This window comes from Drosophila ananassae, chromosome XR (genome assembly GCF_017639315.1).
Source record: "Drosophila ananassae strain 14024-0371.13 chromosome XR, ASM1763931v2, whole genome shotgun sequence".
Lineage (NCBI taxonomy): Eukaryota > Metazoa > Arthropoda > Insecta > Diptera > Drosophilidae > Drosophila > Drosophila ananassae.
Genome location: NC_057932.1, coordinates 19,116,526 through 19,137,379, shown reverse-complemented (window position 1 = coordinate 19,137,379; position 20,854 = coordinate 19,116,526). Strand labels below are relative to the sequence as shown.

At 40.1% G+C, this 20,854-nt stretch overlaps 1 protein-coding gene and 1 long non-coding RNA gene across 5 annotated transcripts in view; both read left to right on the top strand.

Annotated features, from left to right (window-relative positions):
* Positions 1 to 387: 387 nt before the first annotated feature.
* LOC6504389 (ATP-binding cassette sub-family A member 13) lies at positions 388 to 18,573 on the top strand. 2 transcript variants are annotated; one of them, XM_014903967.3, is made up of 15 exons: positions 388 to 674; positions 10,298 to 10,680; positions 10,748 to 10,890; positions 11,317 to 11,400; positions 11,457 to 11,597; positions 11,662 to 11,721; positions 11,793 to 11,932; positions 11,990 to 12,987; positions 13,057 to 13,177; positions 13,237 to 13,427; positions 13,486 to 13,823; positions 13,888 to 14,537; positions 14,592 to 15,844; positions 15,903 to 16,608; positions 17,195 to 18,573. In XM_014903967.3, exons 2-15 carry the CDS (start codon positions 10,379 to 10,381, stop codon positions 18,059 to 18,061), a joined length of 5,994 nt encoding a protein of 1,997 aa, XP_014759453.2. In that variant the 5' UTR covers positions 388 to 674; positions 10,298 to 10,378; the 3' UTR covers positions 18,062 to 18,573. The 2 variants fall into 2 exon arrangements, with proteins under 2 accessions (XP_014759453.2, XP_032308105.1); XM_032452214.2 differs by lacking the exon at positions 11,662 to 11,721.
* Positions 18,574 to 19,173: 600 nt separating this feature from the next.
* Positions 19,174 to 20,854, top strand: part of LOC116655128 — a 45,986-nt gene continuing 44,305 nt past the window's right edge. The window contains exons 1-4 of one of the 3 annotated variants that reach the window (XR_006507671.1): positions 19,174 to 19,286; positions 19,378 to 19,542; positions 19,604 to 19,799; positions 19,908 to 20,196. This is a non-coding gene — a long non-coding RNA (uncharacterized LOC116655128). Of the gene's footprint in view, positions 19,287 to 19,377; positions 19,543 to 19,603; positions 19,800 to 19,872; positions 20,197 to 20,854 lie in introns of all 3 variants that reach the window. The other 2 variants (XR_006507672.1, XR_004310283.2) reach the window with 2 other exon arrangements.

Genomic DNA, 20,854 nt, shown 5'->3' with positions numbered 1-20,854 from the left:
GTATAATTTTAACATTTAAATAAAATTTTTTTTAAAAGAAACCCCTTTTTTAAACCCTAAAATAAATGTTTAATATTTAAAACCTTTAAAAAAAGGCCCTCTAAAAGCCCCCCCTCTAAGAATCTGAAACAATAACGGCCCCCCAGAAGCAACATGTTGCCAGTCATCCCGCCACCTAGCTAGCCAGACGCAACATGTTGCCGCCCCCCAAACACGCAACAACAAAAACAACAACAAGAAGCAAAGCCAAAACCAAAAGCCCAAAAGCCATCGAAGTTGGAAGAAGAAGTTGGCACCGATCGGCGTCGATCCAAGCCAGGCAGAGCCGCCGACAGCGACGGCGACGGCGGCAGCGGCAGCGGAATTAAATAATTTTCCGTAAGCGCGCCTAGTGAAGCTCAGTTCAATTGCGACTGGCGATCGCAGCGGATGTGACAGGGCGGAAGAGAGTGCATCAAATTATTTTTTTAAGCGTGCTTAATGTGCTAAATAAATAGTTAAAGAATTAAAGCCAAATAAGAATTTAAGTGATAAAAAAGTGCTTAAGAAGTGTGTGATATTGCAAAAAATAAACATAAGAATTGTTTTGTAATTTTTTTACTTACAAGAAATTGTAATTTGATAAAAAAAACCAAGAATCTGCGGCAATTGTGAACAATTTTAAGCAAAGCTTGGTGAGTTTTTTATTTGATTTGTAATTTATATATATTTTCGATCCATGTTGCAAGAATTTTGCAATCTCAACAGCTGTTTTCGAGTTTCAGTTTGTAATTCTCTTTGAATTTGTTGGTTTTTTCTTTTGTTTTTTTTTGGTTTGTTTTTGGCTTTTGGTTTTGTGGGAAAGCATTACTGGTTTTTATTTCTTTTGTTTTGGTCTTCTTGGCACGTTTTTTGGCCCAAAACCTGGCTTGGCTGGCTGTCTGGCTGGCTGGCTGGCTCATCTTTTTGGCTCGAAGCAGAAGGGCCAAAGCAAAACAAAAGCAGTTAACAATTTGTCCGTTAAAAAACAAAAAAAAATTGTTTTTTTTACTCCACACAACAATAGCTGTAAATTGGTAATTGAGAGAAAAAAAGGTGGCCCAAAGCAACAACAACAATAGCGGCAGAAATGGCTCACAATGAAAGTGAAAACCATAAAAACCGAAAGGGAATGTTCAAAAAAAAACAACAAAACAAAACAAGAAAGTGCACATGTCCTAAAAAATAAATTAAGAATTAATTGTTTTAAGACTTGAACTTAAAAACTAAAATTCAATTAAGGCAATTAGGTAATACAAACTAGGTATTAGATAGTTTATTTTTTGGGATAGTTTTGGCAATAAATCGAATGAATAGAGGAAAATAAAACTAAATTTTTATAAATATTAGTTGTATATTTATTTCTCCAACCTTAAAAATAAATACGATAATAATAATTGTAGTTATAGATCAATTTAAATCATAAATAAAATTCCTAACCTCCAATCGTGTTAACGAGTTCTTGTTTAACGAGTAACTAGTACTCGTTACTTTCGAAAAACATCCTAGACTCCCATCCCGCCTCTGGGCAATTATCTTCCCCTGATTTATAGACTTATAATTTAATGTTTAGTCACTTTTACTTAAAAAAGCCAAGCCTTTTAGTAAAAACACCAAAATGAAACCGCATAGAGTCTGTAATGTGCATAGCCAAGTAATTAACACGTGTGAGTTTCGGAGTGTCGGAGGGACAATCGGCAATTGGCAATAGAACTTGCTGTTGGCTGTTAAATTGGCAACCGACATGGCTATTTCTCCGATTTGGCATTGAATCTAAAGTTTAAAAGTTACAAAAGCCGCAACGTGCGAAATTTTCAACAATTAGCAACAGCGGCAATTAAGGAGAAGAAGCATTACAAATTAGCATCAAATGCACTTAAATAATAATATTTGCAAACTGGAAATCTAAAGCGGCTTTCATGTTTTTATATTTAAGACATGGGATATTATTATTTAAATTTTAAAAGTTGAATGTCTAGGGAAATTTTAATATATTTTTTAAAGCCTATTGCCTAAAGTCTAAAGCCTAATCAAATATTTCGATTAGAGTACCATAATTGGGTGATTTTTAGTTCTTAGATATTTCCTAACAACATTTATATTTATAGGATAAGAACTAAAAGCATAAATTTTAATAAAAAAGCCAAGTTAATTACTAAAAATAAACTTAAAAATGTTGAAAAGTCAATTTGAAGATTTAAACAATCGATTAGGATTCGATAAATGTACCACTTTGAGTTACTAGAGTTCTTTCTTTGTATGATTTATTTATAGGACAACCACTTAAAGCTTAAATTAAAATAAAAATACAAATTTTTGTTTAACTTGCAGGAAAAAATAGTCAAAAATTGTAGTGTAATTCTTAAATAAAACCTAAAGCAAATAATAAAAAGAAAAAACTCCACTTAAATGTAATCACCAACAGGTGTCTGTGTAAACTATTTATTTAAAAATTACATAGCTTATTCTAATATTTTTGTTTAATAGAATTGTTAGTGCCACTATCTGTAAAGATAAATAGTATTAGTTTTGGGCACCTGATCACGTTTTTTTTGTCGCCGGAAAGAGATTCTCAGAAAAGTGAATCTTTTGTGCATTTTCTTCCGTTTCCTGTTTGGAAATAAAATACAAATTACCATAAATATCTTGGAGGCCCTGACTTTTTAGCCAGATAGAGTGACAAGACTGGTTTATAGCCCGATATTCCAAGTTCTCCAGAGACTTAATTGCATTGCAAGTATTTTATTTTTATTTATTTTTTTTTCACTTTTTGCAAATGTAAGCACCGACCTTGATACTGAGCTACTGCTGCTGCTGAGCAGGCTTAAAAGCTAAAAAGCAACAAGTATCCATAAATAAATAAATAAACAAAATTAAATAAAGAGAAAAAAAGTGAGTCGGAGCATTTCCTAGACAAAGCCAGCCGAATGGCTTTTATAAATAAAATATGCGACAGAATCTACATACAGACCCGTCTGGAAATACAATTAAAGCCGAGTCTGCGCCGGGTAGCCCCCGGTTCTTGCCAATTCATGCTGATCGATGGAAAAAGAAGAGAGACTTTGATTTTGAACTTAAATCGTAAGCGGAGTTATTATATTATTATAGTTTTATTTATAGATCTATAGGGGCGGTAGAAAAGGGGGGCACTGGGGCTTAAAGTATAATGGTCTATATCGAATAGTTTGTTTACATTACTTGCCAAAATTATGTTCTTTTTGTAATAATATAGGAGTTTTATTTGAGCTTTACTTGTAAAAAAAGTTTATTTGTTGTTAACTTTATGTCTTTAAGTATTAAATCTTTGTTTATATAATATTATTTTTTAAATATCAGGGGGGATATCTATCCATTAATGACAAAAGTTTGTAGTTTGTTGATGTAATTTACACAAATCAATAGATTTGCTCTTTTTTCTCTCAGGATCAAAGGGTCTTTCGTCTTTTCGATAACAATCTTTCGATAGAAGGTTTGAAACCCAACTGAATTCCTTTTTATTTGATTTATCGAAATTACTAAGAAGAGTGTTTATAAATAAAATTATATATTTTGTTTATTATAGATTAATTAAATTAAAGAATATAAATATGAGGACTAACTTTATAGAGTCTAACAATATTAATTATTTAAACTTCAAGATTCAATAAAAATTTACAGACTTTAAAGAAAGATTTAAAGAATGAAAAATAAAGTTAAAAAAATATTAATTTCATAAAAACCTAATCTATTTATTCTATCTGTTAAATATATAGCCTATAGTTTGTTTACATTATTTACACATTTTCTGAATCATTTTACCGACAATCATGCTCCTGCCCTACATTTTATATGTCATACCATTATCACTATCATGTTTACTTTAGAGGTCTTGATTTTTCATAGATTAGGATTTGCTATATGTTCTATAAGCACTATAGTGAAGCCTATATTGAAGCCTATTGATGATTTTTGCTTAGGATTTTCTTAGTAGTTCTCAGTCTTAGTATTCTAATCGAATAACAGAAGTCTAGTCGTTTTTATGAATCAAGTTTAACCCAAAAACTAAACTAACACAAGCTACAAATTCTCCAATTCATTTATTCCCTAATTCCAGTTATTAAAAGATTTAATAAAAATTAAACTCCTAAAATTAAATCCTCGAACAAATAAAATAAAAACCGCAAAACACTTCCCCACCGCTAGTAGGCCATAAGCCATCTTTCAAAGCCGTTAAGAAAGGCAAATTGGACATAAGTAGTTGCACATTTTTATATATAAACACTAATATTTAGCGGCTGCTATAAATTGTATCATTAATTGGACCATTGGCGGAGATTGGAGCCGGAAAACGCGTCTGATTTTAACACGCGATATTAAATCTGTTTTTTTTTTTTGTTTTTACTGGCTACTGCAGGGGGGGGGTCCATGTAATCACCCTACACGAAAACCATTGTAAAGGTGACGGGTTGAGGTTCAATTCTGGGGGGCATTCTACAAAAACTAGTTTTATTTTCTTATTTTTTTTTGTTCGATTTTTTGCTTAGTTTGCGATTTAATTCTGTGTCTATATTCCAGTTTCTGTTTGATTTCGCTTTTAGTGAAGACTCATGGTCAAGGTCGTCAGAGAAATCCGAGTTAGCCAATATACAAGCGTGTATATCTTTATAGATATATATAGATGTCGGTTTGTAGGCATATCGGTGATAAATCGCACCTAGACTGAAGCTCGGCTCGAGAAACTCTCCAGCCAATGGCTCATATTGTTCGGAGTGTTTGTATTTTATGTTTATGCTGATTACACTTTAGTGGGTGAGCTTAATGCACTGCGAGAAAGTTTCATATACTTATTACATATATTATAGATATTTTTCTATATTTTAAAGGCGGTTTCTTAATCTTATTAGCCTTTGTATGATATTTTTAGTCCTCATTTACGACCCAGGGGGGTAGATACTGCGTTTTTTTGAGTTTATCATTTAACATTAAGAATTAAAGTTTAAACCTCTATATTATTGAAGTAAAGTACTAAAGTTTTTAAAGCATTATAGTACTTAACAGTCGGATACAAGATAATTGAAAAAAATAAATAATAAGAAGCTTAATTGATAATTTTTGTATAAAATATTTACCTAATGTCTTATTTTTAATGATCTAAAAATGTAATAAACAATTTAAGTTAAACTTCTTTTAATTTTCGATTACTTCTATTCGATTTTTAGTAGCTGCTATATAAAGAATCGATAAAAATACGTTGGAGATGACAGTATAGTTCGATTATTTTAATTGTATCGATAATTTATTGAAAATGGATTTATTTAATATTTTGTAAAAAGTTTCTTTTCCAAAAACTTATTATTTAGAAATTGGAAAGAAACAGCTAATTGGACAGAATAGCCCCCTAATTTCTCGCCGTGCATTTGAACTAAATCGGTTAGCAGTGAGGCTGGCCTATACTACCTGGCCGAAAGGGGACCAAGGTGGGTCGAGCTCCCCTCTTAATTAGTGCAGCTGTCAGTTGAGGCCAGCGATGATGGATATGCAAATGGAATAGAACCTTATAAAATGGACAAGATAATGATTTGTGTGGGCCTAAAAAACTGCAACAAAAACTGCATTAAAAACTAACAAAAAAAAATAGTTTATTTGATAAAAAAAAAACAGACTTGGGAAACACGAAACTGAGCCTGTTTTCAAACAAAATCAACTCCCAATTCCAGTTCCAATTTCAGTTTTGATTTCAGACTTAGTTCGAGTCTTGGTTGCAGTCTCTAAAGTTGCACTTTTGCTGATTAGCCAATGGGGAGAAAAATAGTTTAATGTTGCACTCGATGGCAATGTCATCATCTCGGAGGGGATTATCTAATACTTGATCGATCCCCGTTTAATGTTGCATGAACCGATGGCGTTCCAGTTTCCCCGCCACCACCAGAATCTGTGTCAACTATATACTTATATATAATATATTTATCAGCTTATCAGCCTGCTATTTGCACTGCGAAAAAAGGAGAGCCATTTCTGTTGGTAATTGCAAGGTAATTGTGCGAACAATAATGTTGATAAATGACTGGAACCCACGATTATTTGTTTATATAGAATATATCAACTATATAGATTATATAGACTGTCTGGTGGAAATCAGCTGCTTAACAATAACCAGATGTTTTTGCGTACTAAATTTAATTAAAATTTAAACAAAAAGTAACCGTGTATAAGTAGAAAAACGGGATTTTGTGGTGACTTAAAAAAAAAAGAGACCTAACCCCCCACTTTTAATCAAAAACTCGTTCCAATCACTCGCTCACTCAGGCGAGATTCAAATGAATTCCTGGAACCTGGTATTACCCCAGACAGACAGATACTTAACTGCTGCTTAAATCGAAAGTTTATAATTTAGTCAAAGACTTACGAGCAAGAGATGCAGTATCAGAATATCTAGATTCTAGCAGTTATATTATACGAGTATATTCCGCTCAAGATACTAGTTTTTTAATCACGAGACCCGCTTTCAAAGAGGACTTTTTTAAGGTAGCTTTTATAGAGACCTAATTGGATAGGTTTTTGGACAATTTTACTTATTAAATTACTTAATTACTTCATTCAATTGAGGAAAAAAATTAAAAAAACTGAGACGTAAGTTGAGATAAGATTCTTTATTGCTGAAATAAAAGTTTTAATCAAAAGTTTGGTTTTAAAAGCTTGGAAACAGGTAAAATATAAGTACTATTACTAGTACATATTATTATGGCTATCTTTTTAATAAATATTTAACTAAAATCTTAAGAAAGTACTAGGTTTTTGAAGAGAGTTTCTCATTTAGTATTTATTTTTGGTATATGAAAATTAATTTCCATTATTTTCCAACTTAAAACCATTTATTTTAATCAATTCTTAATAAAATAATTTGCTGAATACCTGAATACTAACCTCAAATGATTAATAATCAAAAATACTAAACCATGCTTCTTAGTACTTTTCTAATTATTTTCCAATTTCCTCAACATTTCTTAACAAAAAAATGTATAGAAACATAAAAAACTTCTTCAAAACAATGTAATATATAATTTTTAAAACAACAACTAAACCCTAATGATTATTTTCTCGTAATTCTTTGTTTATTTTTGCAAAATTTCCCCACCATTTAACTCGGAAGCTCTCAGGCCTTTCGAGTTTCCCCCACTCTGTTTGCTCAACTAAATATTCTGATAAATAAATAATAAACAAAATAAATAGAGAAATACTACCTGAAAATTCGTCAGACGTTTCTCGGCATTTAAAAGTCAAAAATGACTTCGAGGGGAATGGAAAGGAATCCCATCAAAAGTCAGAAGTCAAGCTTTGCATATCAAACAATAAAAAAAAAAAACAGAAAAAACAAGGAAACTACACATGAGAATTGAGTTTTAGGTTTATGTTGCTGTTTCGCTCTTTAATTGTTCACCTGTACAGTGAACTGTTTGATTTTGTTGTACTTTTTGCAACTGGTTTTGAGTAGACTTCCCCCGTAACTCCGAGCCATAAACGCGGCTCATCTTTCATCGCCAGATCCGACTTTTGACTTTGATGGACGGCGACTTTGGCGCCATCGGATCTAAAAGATCTCAACTTTGTGGAAAAGCTTACACTTTTATTGGGGTTTTAATGTTATTAAGAGTTCATGCACAAGCTCATTACTTTTTTTGATTAAAATGGGATGAATAAATGAGCAATTGTTAAAGGTTTCTAAGCGAAATTAGAAATTTAACGCTCCTTGCCGACCAGAACAAAAGAAGAAAAAAATCGAAAAAATATTTTGTTCCCAGATTTTGATGGAGATCGCCGGGGAATCGTCCCACAAAGCTTTTAAGACATTCCCCGCAGGAATCGGATTGAAATCAGCGAAGATATAGCCTCCGATCGGTGCCCTATGGTGCTCCCCAGCCATTTTTCGAGATTTTGAAGGGGACCTCCCAGAAAAGTTGAGAAAAAATCGAAAAAATATTCTGTTTCCAGATTTTGATACAGATCGATAGAGAATCGTTCCACAAAGCTTTTAAGACATTCCCCGCAAGAATCCGATCGAAATCGGCGAAGATATAGCCTCCGATCGGTGCCCTATGGTGCTCCACAGCCATTTTTCGAGATTTTGAAGGGGACCCCCCAGAAAAGTTGAGAAAAAATCGAAAAAATATTTTGTTCCCAGATTTTGATGCAGATCGACGGAGAATCGTTCCACAAAGCTTTTAAGACATTCCCCGCAAGAATCCGATCGAAATCGGCGAAGATATAGCCTCCGATTGGTGCCCTATGGTGCTCCCCAGCCATTTTTCGAGATTTTGAAGGGGACCCCCCAGAAAAGTTGAGAAAAAATCGAAAAAATATTTTGTTCCCAGATTTTGATGCAGATCGAAGGAGAATCGTCCCACAAAGCTTTTAAGACATTCCCCGCAAGAATCGGATCGAAATCGGCGAAGATATAGCCTCCGATCGGTGCCCCATGGTGCTCCCCAGCCATTTTTCGAGATTTTGAAGGGGACCCCCCAGAAAAGTTGAGAAAAAATCGAAAAAATATTCTGTTTCCAGATTTTGATGCAGATCGATGGGGAATCGTCCCACAAAGCTTTTAAGACATTCCCCGCAAGAATCCGATCGAAATCGGCGAAGATATAGCCTCCGATCGGTGCCCCATGGTGCTACCCAGCCATTTTTCGAGATTTTGAAGGGGACCCCCCAGAAAAGTTGAGAAAAAATCGAAAAAATATTTTGTTCCCAGATTTTGATGCAGATCGATGGGGAATCGTCCCACAAAGCTTTTAAGACATGCCCCGCAAGAATCCGATCGAAATCGGCGAAGATATAGCCTCCGATCGGTGCCCTATGGTGCTCCACAGCCATTTTTCGAGATTTTGAAGGGGACCCCCAGGAAAGTTGAGAAAAAATCGAAAAAATATTTTGTTTCCAGATTTTGATGCAGATCGATGGGGAATCGTCCCACAAAGCTTTTAAGACATTCCCCGCAAGAATCCGATGAAAATCGGCGAAGATATAGCCTCCGATCGGTGCCCTATGGTGCTCCCCAGCCATTTTTCGAGATTTTGTAGGGGACCCCCCAGAAAAGTTGAGAAAAAATATTCTGTCCTTCTTAAATATGTTTCCTCTGCGCGCATTTTGTTGTTATTTTAATTTGTTGTTATTTAAATTAAATAAATTATAAACTTAAGGAAGCTTACTTTTTAAGACGAGCAAGACCGTATAGGTTTTACTTCCCCACAATAAATCCCGTAAAGAAAGAAACAAACAAACACCTACAACCCAACCGCTGACCAACTTTTCGAAATACTTCCTCAGAGCTTGCCGGCGGAAGAGAGTCGAGTGATAATTTTAGCGGGTTTTGGGATCGCATATCTCTAAACATGGAGGCATGGGGATAGATGTAAGCAGATCCGTGTCCATTACTTCCCCTGAAACGCAGTAGACTCCTCTGTTTTCTATTTTTTTCTGGACGAACTGCTAATTCCGGCTAAGTGGCTTGCCTTGGCTGGAAAAATGCTTCCCGGTGGCGAACCGAAGAGCCAACTTCGAACTTATGGCCCCCTGCCCCCTGCCCCCTGCCCCCCCAGATATAGCCACATTAAATGCCATTTAATTAAAATTGTTCAAAAAGCGTGCTTTTGTAATTTAAATTAAATTATTCAACGGATCGGGCAGGCGACTAAACTGTCGCTCTGCTGTGAGTTGTGAGTCACGCCCATCAATTATACGGACAGTCGATCAGTAATCTCGAATAAACATCAAAATACGAAAAAAATAAAATAAATTAAATAGTCGAGAGAGTGTTTCCTACTCGAAGTGGTTATAAATTTCAGGCCAGGCTCTGGAGATTTTTATGGTGATTCTGGATGATAAACGCGATGCAGTTGAAATACATAAATCTTATCAGGAATAAAAATATCAAAGGGGAAGTTTCAAAGAAGGCACTAGTAAGATATTTATACTTTATAGAGAGAGAAAATATATTTTAAAATTATAAAACAGCTTTACCTTCCTTCAATTTCTTGTTTTAGCTTTAAATATTTAAAGAAAATACCCAAGATTATTAAACAATAGTCCTTGACATACTTGTGGATTACTTAACGCTTAAAAAAAGCCACTAAAAAATGGAAATAAAAGTTAGTTATATATTCCAGCGTATAACCTAAAAAGCTATTACCAGAAATATAATTAACAAAATACTTGTTCACAGAAGTTGATAATTGTTGAATTATTTTAAAAATATAAAAATATATATTTCTATAACTTGATGTATTTTTTATTCTATTTAAAGCCCCTTTTAAAAATGTTGGAGTAATCTTAAATATTAAAAACAAACTAAACTGAAAACCTTAAAGAAAGTTTTTAACCAAAAATGCGGATCCATTTGGATGCCCGCGAGATTCGCGAACTTTTGAGAAAGGATCTGATAGTGCGATGGCGCCAAAAGATCCTCACCCTGATCCTGCTGGGCTGGCCCATGATGATCTTCATGCTGCTCTACCTGATCCGGCTGAAGTATGGCTCGGAGCAGGTGCCGGCTTGCCAGTATCCGACCAGACTCCTGCCCACCAAGAACCAGGTGGTGCCGGCGGCCTTCTCCTACATCTGTAGTTTGGAGAACAAGTGCCAGCCCTCGGAGCCCTATGAGGAGTATTCCAAATGGAAAGAGGCGCCGTATGTTTATCTATCAAATAAATTAATAATTTTATTCATTTTATTATGTAACATTTGTTTATCTTAGTTTGCATTCTGTGGTTGAGGTAATCAACGCTTTTGTGACCGACGAGCGACTCCTCAAGGCCGTCGTGGAGCTCGCCGACAAGGGGAACTTTGTATCGGCGATCACCACGTTAATTACCAGCGATCGTCTTGACATTATAAGAAGTGAGTAATTAATAAAAAAAATACTTAAAGTTTAGTAGAGAAAAATAAAAGATTAATGTTAGTTAATGAGGAGGTAGTTAAGAGGTGATTTGACTCTTTTTTTATCGATAGTTATGCTGAGAGATGCTCGATAGGTTGTTCGATAGGACGCTGCTGCATAGCGTACGTCTCTAAATAAAAAAGCTTAGAAGAAGGAATAGTTAGAGCTACTCATACAAGTATAGTTACTCCAATTACAATGGTTTTAAGATCTTAACAACCTCAAAAAACCAACCCTCTAATTAACATCAGAGCTATCTATTAAAAATATTTCATAAATATACAAAATTAAGCCAACCTGATGAATCATGGAAAATGAAAAGCCGGCCACTCCGCAAGCCCTCTAATTTTCCAATTTGTTTAATTCTATTTTAATTCTACTTCCAGGCAATATAAGTGAAATAATCTCCCTAGTGCCGGAAATCGAGCGACGAATGAACTATAGCTTTGATATAAAGCAGTTGTTTTCCAGTAAGTTTTAATAATATTAATTATATCGACTAATAAATAAAAAACATATCTTTTAGATCGTGAAACCTTCGTGAAGTTGGGAGTACTCCTCTGTGGACATCCTTTCCCTAACACGGACACTATTCCGTTGGTGAACGAGATCCTGGAGTCGGAGGACTTGAGTCAGAATAATGATAAGGAACTTGATTCAATGCCAAGTGAGTTTTTGTTTTTAGGGATATATGTATTAATTGCACTGTTACTTACTGTTACTGTGTCCAGACCTCCAGTCCTCAGAGCGCACTCGTCGATCCCCAGATTTAGACACAGACTGGAGGCCAAGTGAGCATACTTTCATCCATATTTTATCTTAAATATCTAAAAAATATCTATTATGTTTTATACTTTCTCAGCAAATTACTGCAAGCGTTTGTATAGAGATGTCACATCCACAAATCAGGGAAAACTTACTTGGAATACGATAAAGCCCATTATTCAGGGAAGAATACTTTACACGCCAGCCACTGCTCTCACAGAAAGTGTGGTTAAATTCGTAAGAAATAAAAATAGTTTGAAATAAATATTAAAATAAAATAATAATATATTATAGAGCAACTCTACCTTCGAGGAAATAGATCGATTGAAGCAACTCTCCCGAGCAGCAGCCACTATTCTGACCAAACTCCATACCAACGCCACCTTCCAGGAGGCCTTCGACAATCTCCTCAAACTGGCCCGATCGCCCTTGGTGAAGAGCTTGGTGGGCGATGACTTCGACATTGGCCAGATCGAGAGCATCTTCCAGTACCTGAGGACCAATCAGCTCATCTACGACATCCTCACCACGGTGGCGGACATAATGGACTGTGTCTCGGCGGACCGGTTCGAGGCTGTCGAGAGCGAGGAGGCCCTGAGGAAGAGGGCCTACGAACTCAACCAGAACAAGATCTTCCTGGCTGCCCTGAATCTGGAGGATGTGGGCCTGAAGGAGGCCTCCTATCGCCTGCACATGGACACGGACAACACCCAGCCGACCTTCGAGAATCGTAATCGGTTTTGGTTCCCAGGACCGGCGGATAGCATGGTCCTGGATCTGAAGTATCATCGTGGCTTTGTCCAACTGAAGCAGATGATCGACATGGGCATCATAAAGCACAAACGAGACGAGGCGGGAATCGTGCCGGAAGAGGAGGAGACTAGTAAGAAGACCACCAGTGGACCAGGACTCTTCAGCATCAAGGCAGTGGATGATTCCAGCGAGGACAGCGATGAGGACGATGATTTGGATTTCAGCGTGGAGAAGGCCACACAAAAGCCATTGCCCTTTGAAGTGGACGAGGAGGAAACCACTCTCAGTGGGGTTACCCAACAACCCGATGTCGGAGCCACCAATCCGCCAGAGAAAGAGGTCACTACAGATCCCAACGATGAACCCGAGCTGCTGCTTCTCAAAGGCGAAGAGGTCCTGAAACGGGAGAAGCGACAGGGCTTTCTTGATTTCCTGGGCGGATTGGGGGGCTCAGAGGCCAACAAGAAGCCCAAGTTCCAAGTGGACGACATGCAGTTCTACACCAAACAGTTTCCATATCCCGCTTTCCTCAATGATGTGTGAGTTGGAAGTTGATAGGTGTTTTTTTAATTTTTATAAACTAATTCTAAAATTGTACAAATTTTTAGTTTCAAACGTGGTCTGTACTTGTCCCAAGGTGTCCAAATAGCCTTCCTATTGGGTCTGGTGGTAGCCGTGGCCATCTGTGTGAGGGAAAGGATCTGGATGCGAGAAAGCAGAAACAGCATGGTGAGTATTTCCACTGAAACCCCTAGCTTCCACTCCATAATCCTCTTAATCCCCTCCAGTTAATGCGATCCATGGGCCTGAAAGCCCAATCCGAACTGATGGCCTGGGCCTTGATGAGTCTCATGGAGCTCTGTGTGATCTTCTGCCTCATAAGCGCAGTCCTCTACAGTGGCGGTATTCTGGCTTTCACCAACTGGTTCTTCATGATGTTCTACTGTATGAGCTTCGGAGTGTGTCTCATATCCTTCTGGTGGGTAGTTTCCATCCCTTATAATCTATTACTAACTAATATTCACTCCCTTCTTCAGCTACATGTGCTCTAACTTCTTCAACTCGGCCAATATTGGTGCCGTGGCCAGTGCCCTGCTCTTCTTCATCAGCCTGTGTCCTTTCATCATTGTCCTGATGTTCGACGCCAAGCTGAGTGTCTTCGAGAGCTTCCTGGTGGACCTGTCCTTCACCACGGCCTTTGCCAAGGGCTGGAGTGAACTGATGAGGATGGAGCTGCAGCAGGAGGGACTCACGCCGGTCCACCTGTTCCGTCTGGGTCCTGCGAGGAGCGAGTGCGCCATGGCCTTCCTCATGTTCGTGCTGGACTTTCTGCTCTATGCGGTCATTGGCTTGGCCTACCAGCGTTACAAGAGAAGTGGGTATTGGGGGGGATTAGAAGTAGGAAGTACTTAAATCCTTATTATCCTTTTGTTTTCCAGCCAACTACAGCTTCGTGAAGGTGACTCGCTCCCAGCTGGACGACAAGCTGGGCGCCTCCCTCTCGAATGTCACCAAGCTGTACGGCAGCAAGTGCGCCGTTTCGAACCTGACGATGGACTTTGCCCGGAACCAGGTCAGCTGCCTGCTGGGCCGGAATGGAGCTGGGAAGAGTACGCTGATCAAGCTGCTGACAGGACAGATACGACAGGATACGGGCAGGGTCCTCCTGGCCGGAGAGCATCAGGTGGGAGTGTGCTGGCAGGACAACATCCTGATACCCACTCTCACGGCCAGAGAGCACCTGCAACTCTATGCCCAGATCAAGATGCCCCGGGGGGAGATTGGCAAGGACGAGATCCGGGCCGAGGTGGCTAGTACCCTGCAGAGCCTTAACTTTGGGCAGCACGAGTCCTTTGCGGCCAGCCAGCTCTCGGGCGGCTATCAGAGGCGACTCTGTGTGGCCATCGCCTTCATAGCCTCGCCGAACGTCGTTATCCTGGACGAGCCGTGCAACGGCGTGGATGCCAAGGCGCGCAAGGACATCTGGCAGCTGATCGAGCGTCTGAGGCAAGGACGTGCCGTGATCTTCGCCACCCACTTCCTGGACGAGGCCAAGTACCTGAGTGACTTTTTGGTGATAATGAGGAATGTAAGTGGTCTCCTATGTCCTTTTGATTTTCTCTCATAAAAGGATCCATTCTAGGGTCGGATTATAGCCCAACATAGTCGGGACTCCCTGCAACAGCTGAGCACCTCGAACTACAGCCTGAGGATGCGCTGTTCGGATGCCACGGGAGTGGCCCTGGTGGCCCAGAAAGCCCAGAAGCTCCTGCCACAAAGCCAGGTGCTTCAGTCCGGCGATCATCCCCATAACCTCACGATCAGTGCCAGCTACGCGGAGAATCTCACTCCAAGTGCCGTGGAGTTTCTGGAGTTCCTACAGGAGCAGGAGTCCTCGGGTGGCATTTCGGAACTGGAGCTGACCAGCAGCAACAGCCTGGAACAGGAGTTCGAGCAACTCAACCGAAACGGCGAGGATCCGAGGCCGAGAAACGGGCCGACAGAGCCGAATGGGGTGGTGACAGGACCTGCCAGCGTTACGGATGATCCTCCCACTGCCTGCGCCCAGTTCAAGCTCCTGATGGGCAAGCGATTCACGCATCTGGCCCGGAACTATCGACTCCTGCTGTACGTCCTGCTGCTGCCGGCCCTGTTCGAGCTCTGCGCCATGTGGTTTGTGAGCTACAGGCTGGAGGACGATTTCGACACGATCCTGCCGCTGAACCGGGACCTGTATCCCAAGAGTGCCGAGTTCCTGTCCCAGGAGGTGGCCACAAAGTTCACCGCGAAGCTGTATCCGCATCTGAAGGACTCGTGCGAGTCCTTCGGCGAGTGCCGGGAGTTCAATGACTCGGAGAAGGCCTACGACTGGGTGCTGGACAGCCTCGACGAGTATCGGGAGCGACGATATGGCGGCTATAGCCTGAACGGCAGTGCCGCCACTGTCTGGTACAACAACAAGGGCTACCACGCGATGCTCTCCTGGCTGAACGACCTGAACACGGAGCTGCTCCGCACCACCATGAACGACACGGAGTACAGTGTCCTGACACTGAACGAGCCTTGGAAACTGGGCTTCTCTGAGCTCTCCACCACCTCCGTACTCCGGCAGGCCGGCGACTCCTGCATGGTCTTCATCCTTCTGATTGCCTTCGGCCTGGTGGTGGCGGCAGGATCGGTCTATTTGGTCAACGAAAGGATCAACGGCGAGAAGCTCCAGCAGAGGTTGTGCGGAGTGAGTGCCGTCACCTACTGGTCGGTGTCCTTCGTCTGGGACTACCTCGTCATGGTCCTGGCACTCGTCGTCCTGCTGCTGGTGGTCTTCATCTTTGGAATGCCAGTGTTTGTGGCTCGCCATCAGTTGGTGGGCATTATAGGACTCTCATTGGCTTTCAGGTTAGTTTTTCTTTTAAATATTCTATTTTTAATATTTATTAATTTTATTTTTTAACAGCTTTGCTTGCGTTCCTGCCGTCCATGTGGCTGAGAAACTCTTCAGCGACTCCAGCATCGCCATCGTCACCATTTTCTGCGCCAATCTGATCATCCCCCTGGCCACCATGGGCGTCATCCTGATCCTGGGCGTGGTCGGCGAGGGAGCTGCCTGGGATCAATGGCGCCACGCCCTCAACAACTTGTTCCTCCTGTTCCCCCAACACGCCCTCGGCGATGGCCTCCTTGAGCTGTGCAAGAACTACATGGTGGCCCTGGTCTTCCGCCGCTACGACATCGACTCCTACAAGCATCCCTTGGCCAGCGACCTGCTGGCGCGCCACTTTGCCGCCCTATTCGTAGTGGGGGTGTGCGGCCTGATCCTCAACGTCCTCATCGAGTGGCATCTGCTGGCCAAGCTCTGGCAGAAGGTGGAGCGCCTGCTGGACTGCCACTACCGCCGGGAACTGGACAAGCTGGGCCAGCTGAAGCTCGTCAATATCCAGAGCATTTTCAAGAGCTGTGTGGCCGCCGGCGAGGCGGTCCGAGCCGAGAACCTGTGGCTGGCCTATCGCCGTGGCAGGTATGCTGTCCGGCAGGTGCACTTCAGTGTCCAGAGGGGCGAGTGCTTCGGGCTTCTGGGCAAGAATGGGGCTGGCAAGTCCACCATCTTCAAGCTCCTAACAGGACAGCTGCAGCCAAATGTGGGGCATATCTACTTTGAACAGGTGAGTTATGGGGGTTTATAGTTAGGAGGTTATTAAAGGAAGGCTATAAGATACCCGGTACTTATACAAGCTTTTTCCTCTTTTATTTGTGTATTTTTGGAAGTGAGAGCCTTTGAAAGAACCCTTAAATCAAATAAGAAATGGGTTCTTTTGCAAAATGTATGATATTCGATACATACATATTCGATAAAAGCTTCTAACCATTTAAGTGTACTTTCTCTAATGGCGATGGGCAGATCTCGATGTCATTTTATCGAAAGCTCTTATCGATAGATCGTGCTTAACCTAACATTGCAACAGTGCTCATCGCTAAGAGCTTATAATTATGTTCTTCTCGACTTAATTGGACTTTAAAGACTTAAATTAATATTTAAATACATAGAAACATGTATTTAAATGTAATTATAAACATTTTTGAGTGAAAAAATGTTTAAAATCTACGTTTTAGGGTAAAATGTGGCTTAGACTTAGTAGAATTGCTCAAAACGTAGACAAAATGGGCATCTATTGAAGTTCAAATTGAATATATAAATTTCAAGAATAAATTATATAATATAACTAACTTCCAACCCTTTCTTAACGACAGCCTGGTGTCTCGTACTGCCCCCAAAGTAATCCCCTGGATCCCCTGCTCACCGTCAGCGAGTGCGTCCGATTCTACGGGAGATTGCGCGGCATCCGGCAGTTGGAGCAGTTCCTGGACCGAGTCCTGGACACCTACGAGCTGCGTCCCTACAAGGACATCCAGGTGCGGAATCTGAGCGGCGGCAACCGAAGGAAACTCACGGTGGCAGTGACCTGCTGCGGCTACACGCCCACGGTCCTGATGGACGAGCCGACGAGCGACATGGACCCGGTTACCAGGGACCTGGTCTACGCCACCATCGAGCAGCTGCTCCTGGCCCGCAGGGCGGTGATCCTCACCTCGCACTCCGTCTCCGAGATCGAGCATCTGTGCCAGCGAGTGGCGGTGCTCCGGGCCGGCCAGGTGATAGCCAGCGACAGTCCCTCCCGCCTGAAGTCGGAGTACGGGGGCTACTATGCCGTCAACTGCTTCTGCCCGCCGGCCCAGCAGGCTCTGCTGGTGCGGACGCTCCACCAGCGGCTGCCGGGCCTCAAGGACCTCCAGCACTACGCCCACAGCCTGAGATTTTTGGTGAAAATCCGTTCCCCCTCCCATCCCGCCGACCAGTCCCCGCTGCTATCCGAGCTGTTCGCCATCCTGCGGGATCTGTGCGTGGACGTGGCCAGGTTTTCGATAAATCGTTGCCGTTTCGAGACCGTCTTCGAACGAATCCTGGACAGCTGCGAGAGCAACGGCCCAAAGCCGGAGGCCAATGGCCTCAATGGGGTCAACAAGAGCCCGCAGGACCTGCCGAGCAAGTCGGCGGCGGTGGCAGGATCTCTGGAATCGGGCTATATACACTGTGGCTATGAAGAAACCACCACCTAGAGATCGTATCAGAATTTAATATATATTTTTTTTTTAATCAGACCTGTTACTGTTTCTTAAAATGCCAAAAAGTTAATGTGGAAAATAGGAAAATCAGGAACTATAAGACAATAATCTTTTAATCAAAAATAATAATAATAATATTAATAATAATATATTTTTTTTATGCAACTTTTACGATAGGTAGAGCAAGTTTTTTTTTGTGATAAGATCGATGGAGTTTCGATCCAGTGATAAGATTTGAGCTTCACTTTATTCCGGGTGTTCTGTTTAGCGATTAGGAAGCCTAAATGTTAAATATTAAATATTAAAAATAAAATATAAACTGTATCCTGTCCCCACCACCACCAATCTCCTTATAGCTTTAATACACCAACTTAGGTATAGAATATAAATAAAATAAATGTATATTTGTACTTTATATGTCCTGGCTCTGGTCCTTATAGGATCTGGCCACATTGTTTTTTAAATGGCAAAATGATTATGAATAAAGTTAAAGATATTAAATGTGATTTTTGTTTATTTTTAATTTTTAACATCAGTAAATTTGTTAAAAAATATATTATAATTAATTGAAAAATCAAAAACAAATAATAAGATGAGATCCACACGGTCAAGAGGTCCACTGGAGGCCCTTTTGGATCCTGATTTATTTCTCCTCCATTTTCCACCTTCCACTTGCCCGCCGCGAGAGCAAGCAGTTTAGGGGAGCATCTCAAGTGGATCAGTTTCAATAGAAGTCTCCATTTCCCCCTCCATTTTCCACCTTCCACTTGCCCTGCACAGAGCAAGTAGTTTAGGGGAGCCACTTAGGGAGATCAGTTTTATGAGAAGTCTCCATTTCCCCTCCATTCCTCTCCTATTTCCACCTGCGCTGACCCAAGAGCCAAAAGAGCAGTTTAAGGGGAGCAGCTTGGGATGAGCTGCTTAAGTGGAGAATCTTAAGTGGAGAGGCCAAAGCGGAGCAGCAATTTCAAGAGCAGTCCCGCAAGAGCATCTCCACCGTTACCTTTGCAGTCCACGGCAAGCTGAGCTTTATCGCCATCTCACTCCCCCTTGCAACTGCACAGGCCAATGGCTCAGCAGAGAGGAGCCATGAGAGAGCGCCATTGAGTAATGGCCGCCATGCGCTGCCAGCTCAGCTTCAACCGTTCTTTTGCAGCGGCTCTTCGTGGAGTGAGGTTGTCCCGCGGTCAATTTTTTAAAATTATTTTTAAATAATCCGGTAAGTGAATTAGAGGCCTAAAAATTAGTGAAAATTGTTAAAAATCGGCGGAAAAGTGATCTGAAAAATGAAAACTGTGTAATTACAACAGGAAACATGGAAAAATCTGCGAGGAAAGGCCGACAAAATTTTTCGCCGAGATGACGCCATGCTGAAAAAAAGAAGGCGGCTGAAAAATTTTCGAGTGGAATGGAGAATGAAAGAAGAGTGAAACTGGAAGGAATACAACAGTAAATGAATATATTCTTGGATTTTGGTAAGCTGTGAAAAGAAAAACCGAAAATTGAGTGGAAAATAAAATATTTTCATACTTTTAGCTGCTGAAATGTGAAAGCACGTGTGAAAAGGAAGGAAAAAATATTTGGTTGGAAGAAGAGGAGATAACTGCGCATTAAAAAATAAGGAAGAAAATGGAAGTGAACAGGAAGAAGAAGAAGTACTGGAGGAAAAAATATGTAGTCCCACTGGAATAAGTGTGTAATTATGTAACTGGAGGAAGAAATATGTACATAGGTGAGTATTAACTTTATTATTTATTAAATTGATCATAAAAAAATAAAAAATAACGACTGTAAAAAAACATTAGTAATATAAAGATAATAAATCAGAAATATTAAAAAGTGAGTGAAAAAAGTAAAAAAAAATGGAGGCAAAAGGAGAGAACATTTAAAGTGAGTGAAAAAATCTGAACTGGAATGGAGGCATAAGGCAAAAGGAGAGAGAGAAAAAATGGAGATGAAAAACGAGACAAAATGGAGATAGAGGCGAGAACAAAATGGAGACGAGAAGAGGCCGCCAAAGAAATGGAACTGGAAATCGAAGAAATGGAGAGAAGAAATAATGTTGCCGAGCTGGAGCAACATGTTGCGGAAACCGAGGATCATTTGTTGCTAGAGGAAGAGGAAGACTGGTAAGTGATTTTTTGTTTTATTATTTATTTATATTTGCATATGAATATTTTATGAACATTTATGAACCAGAATAATAAAGATTTCCAATAGATTTTCATTTAAATTTTTAAATATCAAAATAATGATTAAAAATCAAAATAAAATGAATTTTTTCAATATCAAAATAATTATTAAAAATCAAAATAAAGAATAATATTTAATTTTGAATTGAACTTGATTGAACTTGATAAAAATAAAATCTTAAAGTTTCAAACTAGAAATCCATCAAATCGTTAATTAAAATACCATTATTTTAAAACACAAAGTATTATTCCTAAAATTATACCATATTTATATTCAATATTTATTTATTTATTTATATATTATATATTTTATTATTATATTATTTATTTGAAAACATAAATTAAAAGTTCCCAAACAGCAACCCATGTCCGTATTAAATCTCAAAAATCAAAGTATTTAATCAGCAAATTCCGAACCGAATTATCCCGAAAATCGGGATGGAAACGTCAATGATTCCGTCCATTCGTCCGTCCGCAGTTGTGTGGCCACGGCCACGGCCAGAATAAAATCAAAAGCCAAACTCGATAGGTAAATAATGCGTTCAAATGCGGTTTAAGCCGAATAATGCGGCCAAATCGGCTTATCGGCCAAATG

What these genes read in the sequence shown, in the direction of transcription:
- LOC6504389 (XM_014903967.3), top strand. Translation starts at nt 10,379, where the DNA reads ATGCGGATCCATTTGGATGCCCGCGAGATTCGCGAACTTTTGAGAAAG. An exon ending in AGACACAGACTGGAGGCCAA is followed by an intron (nt 11,722 to 11,792) that starts GTGAGCATACTT and finishes ATACTTTCTCAG; the next exon opens with CAAATTACTGCAAGCGTTTG. An exon ending in CAGAAAGTGTGGTTAAATTC is followed by an intron (nt 11,933 to 11,989) that starts GTAAGAAATAAA and finishes AATATATTATAG; the next exon opens with AGCAACTCTACCTTCGAGGA.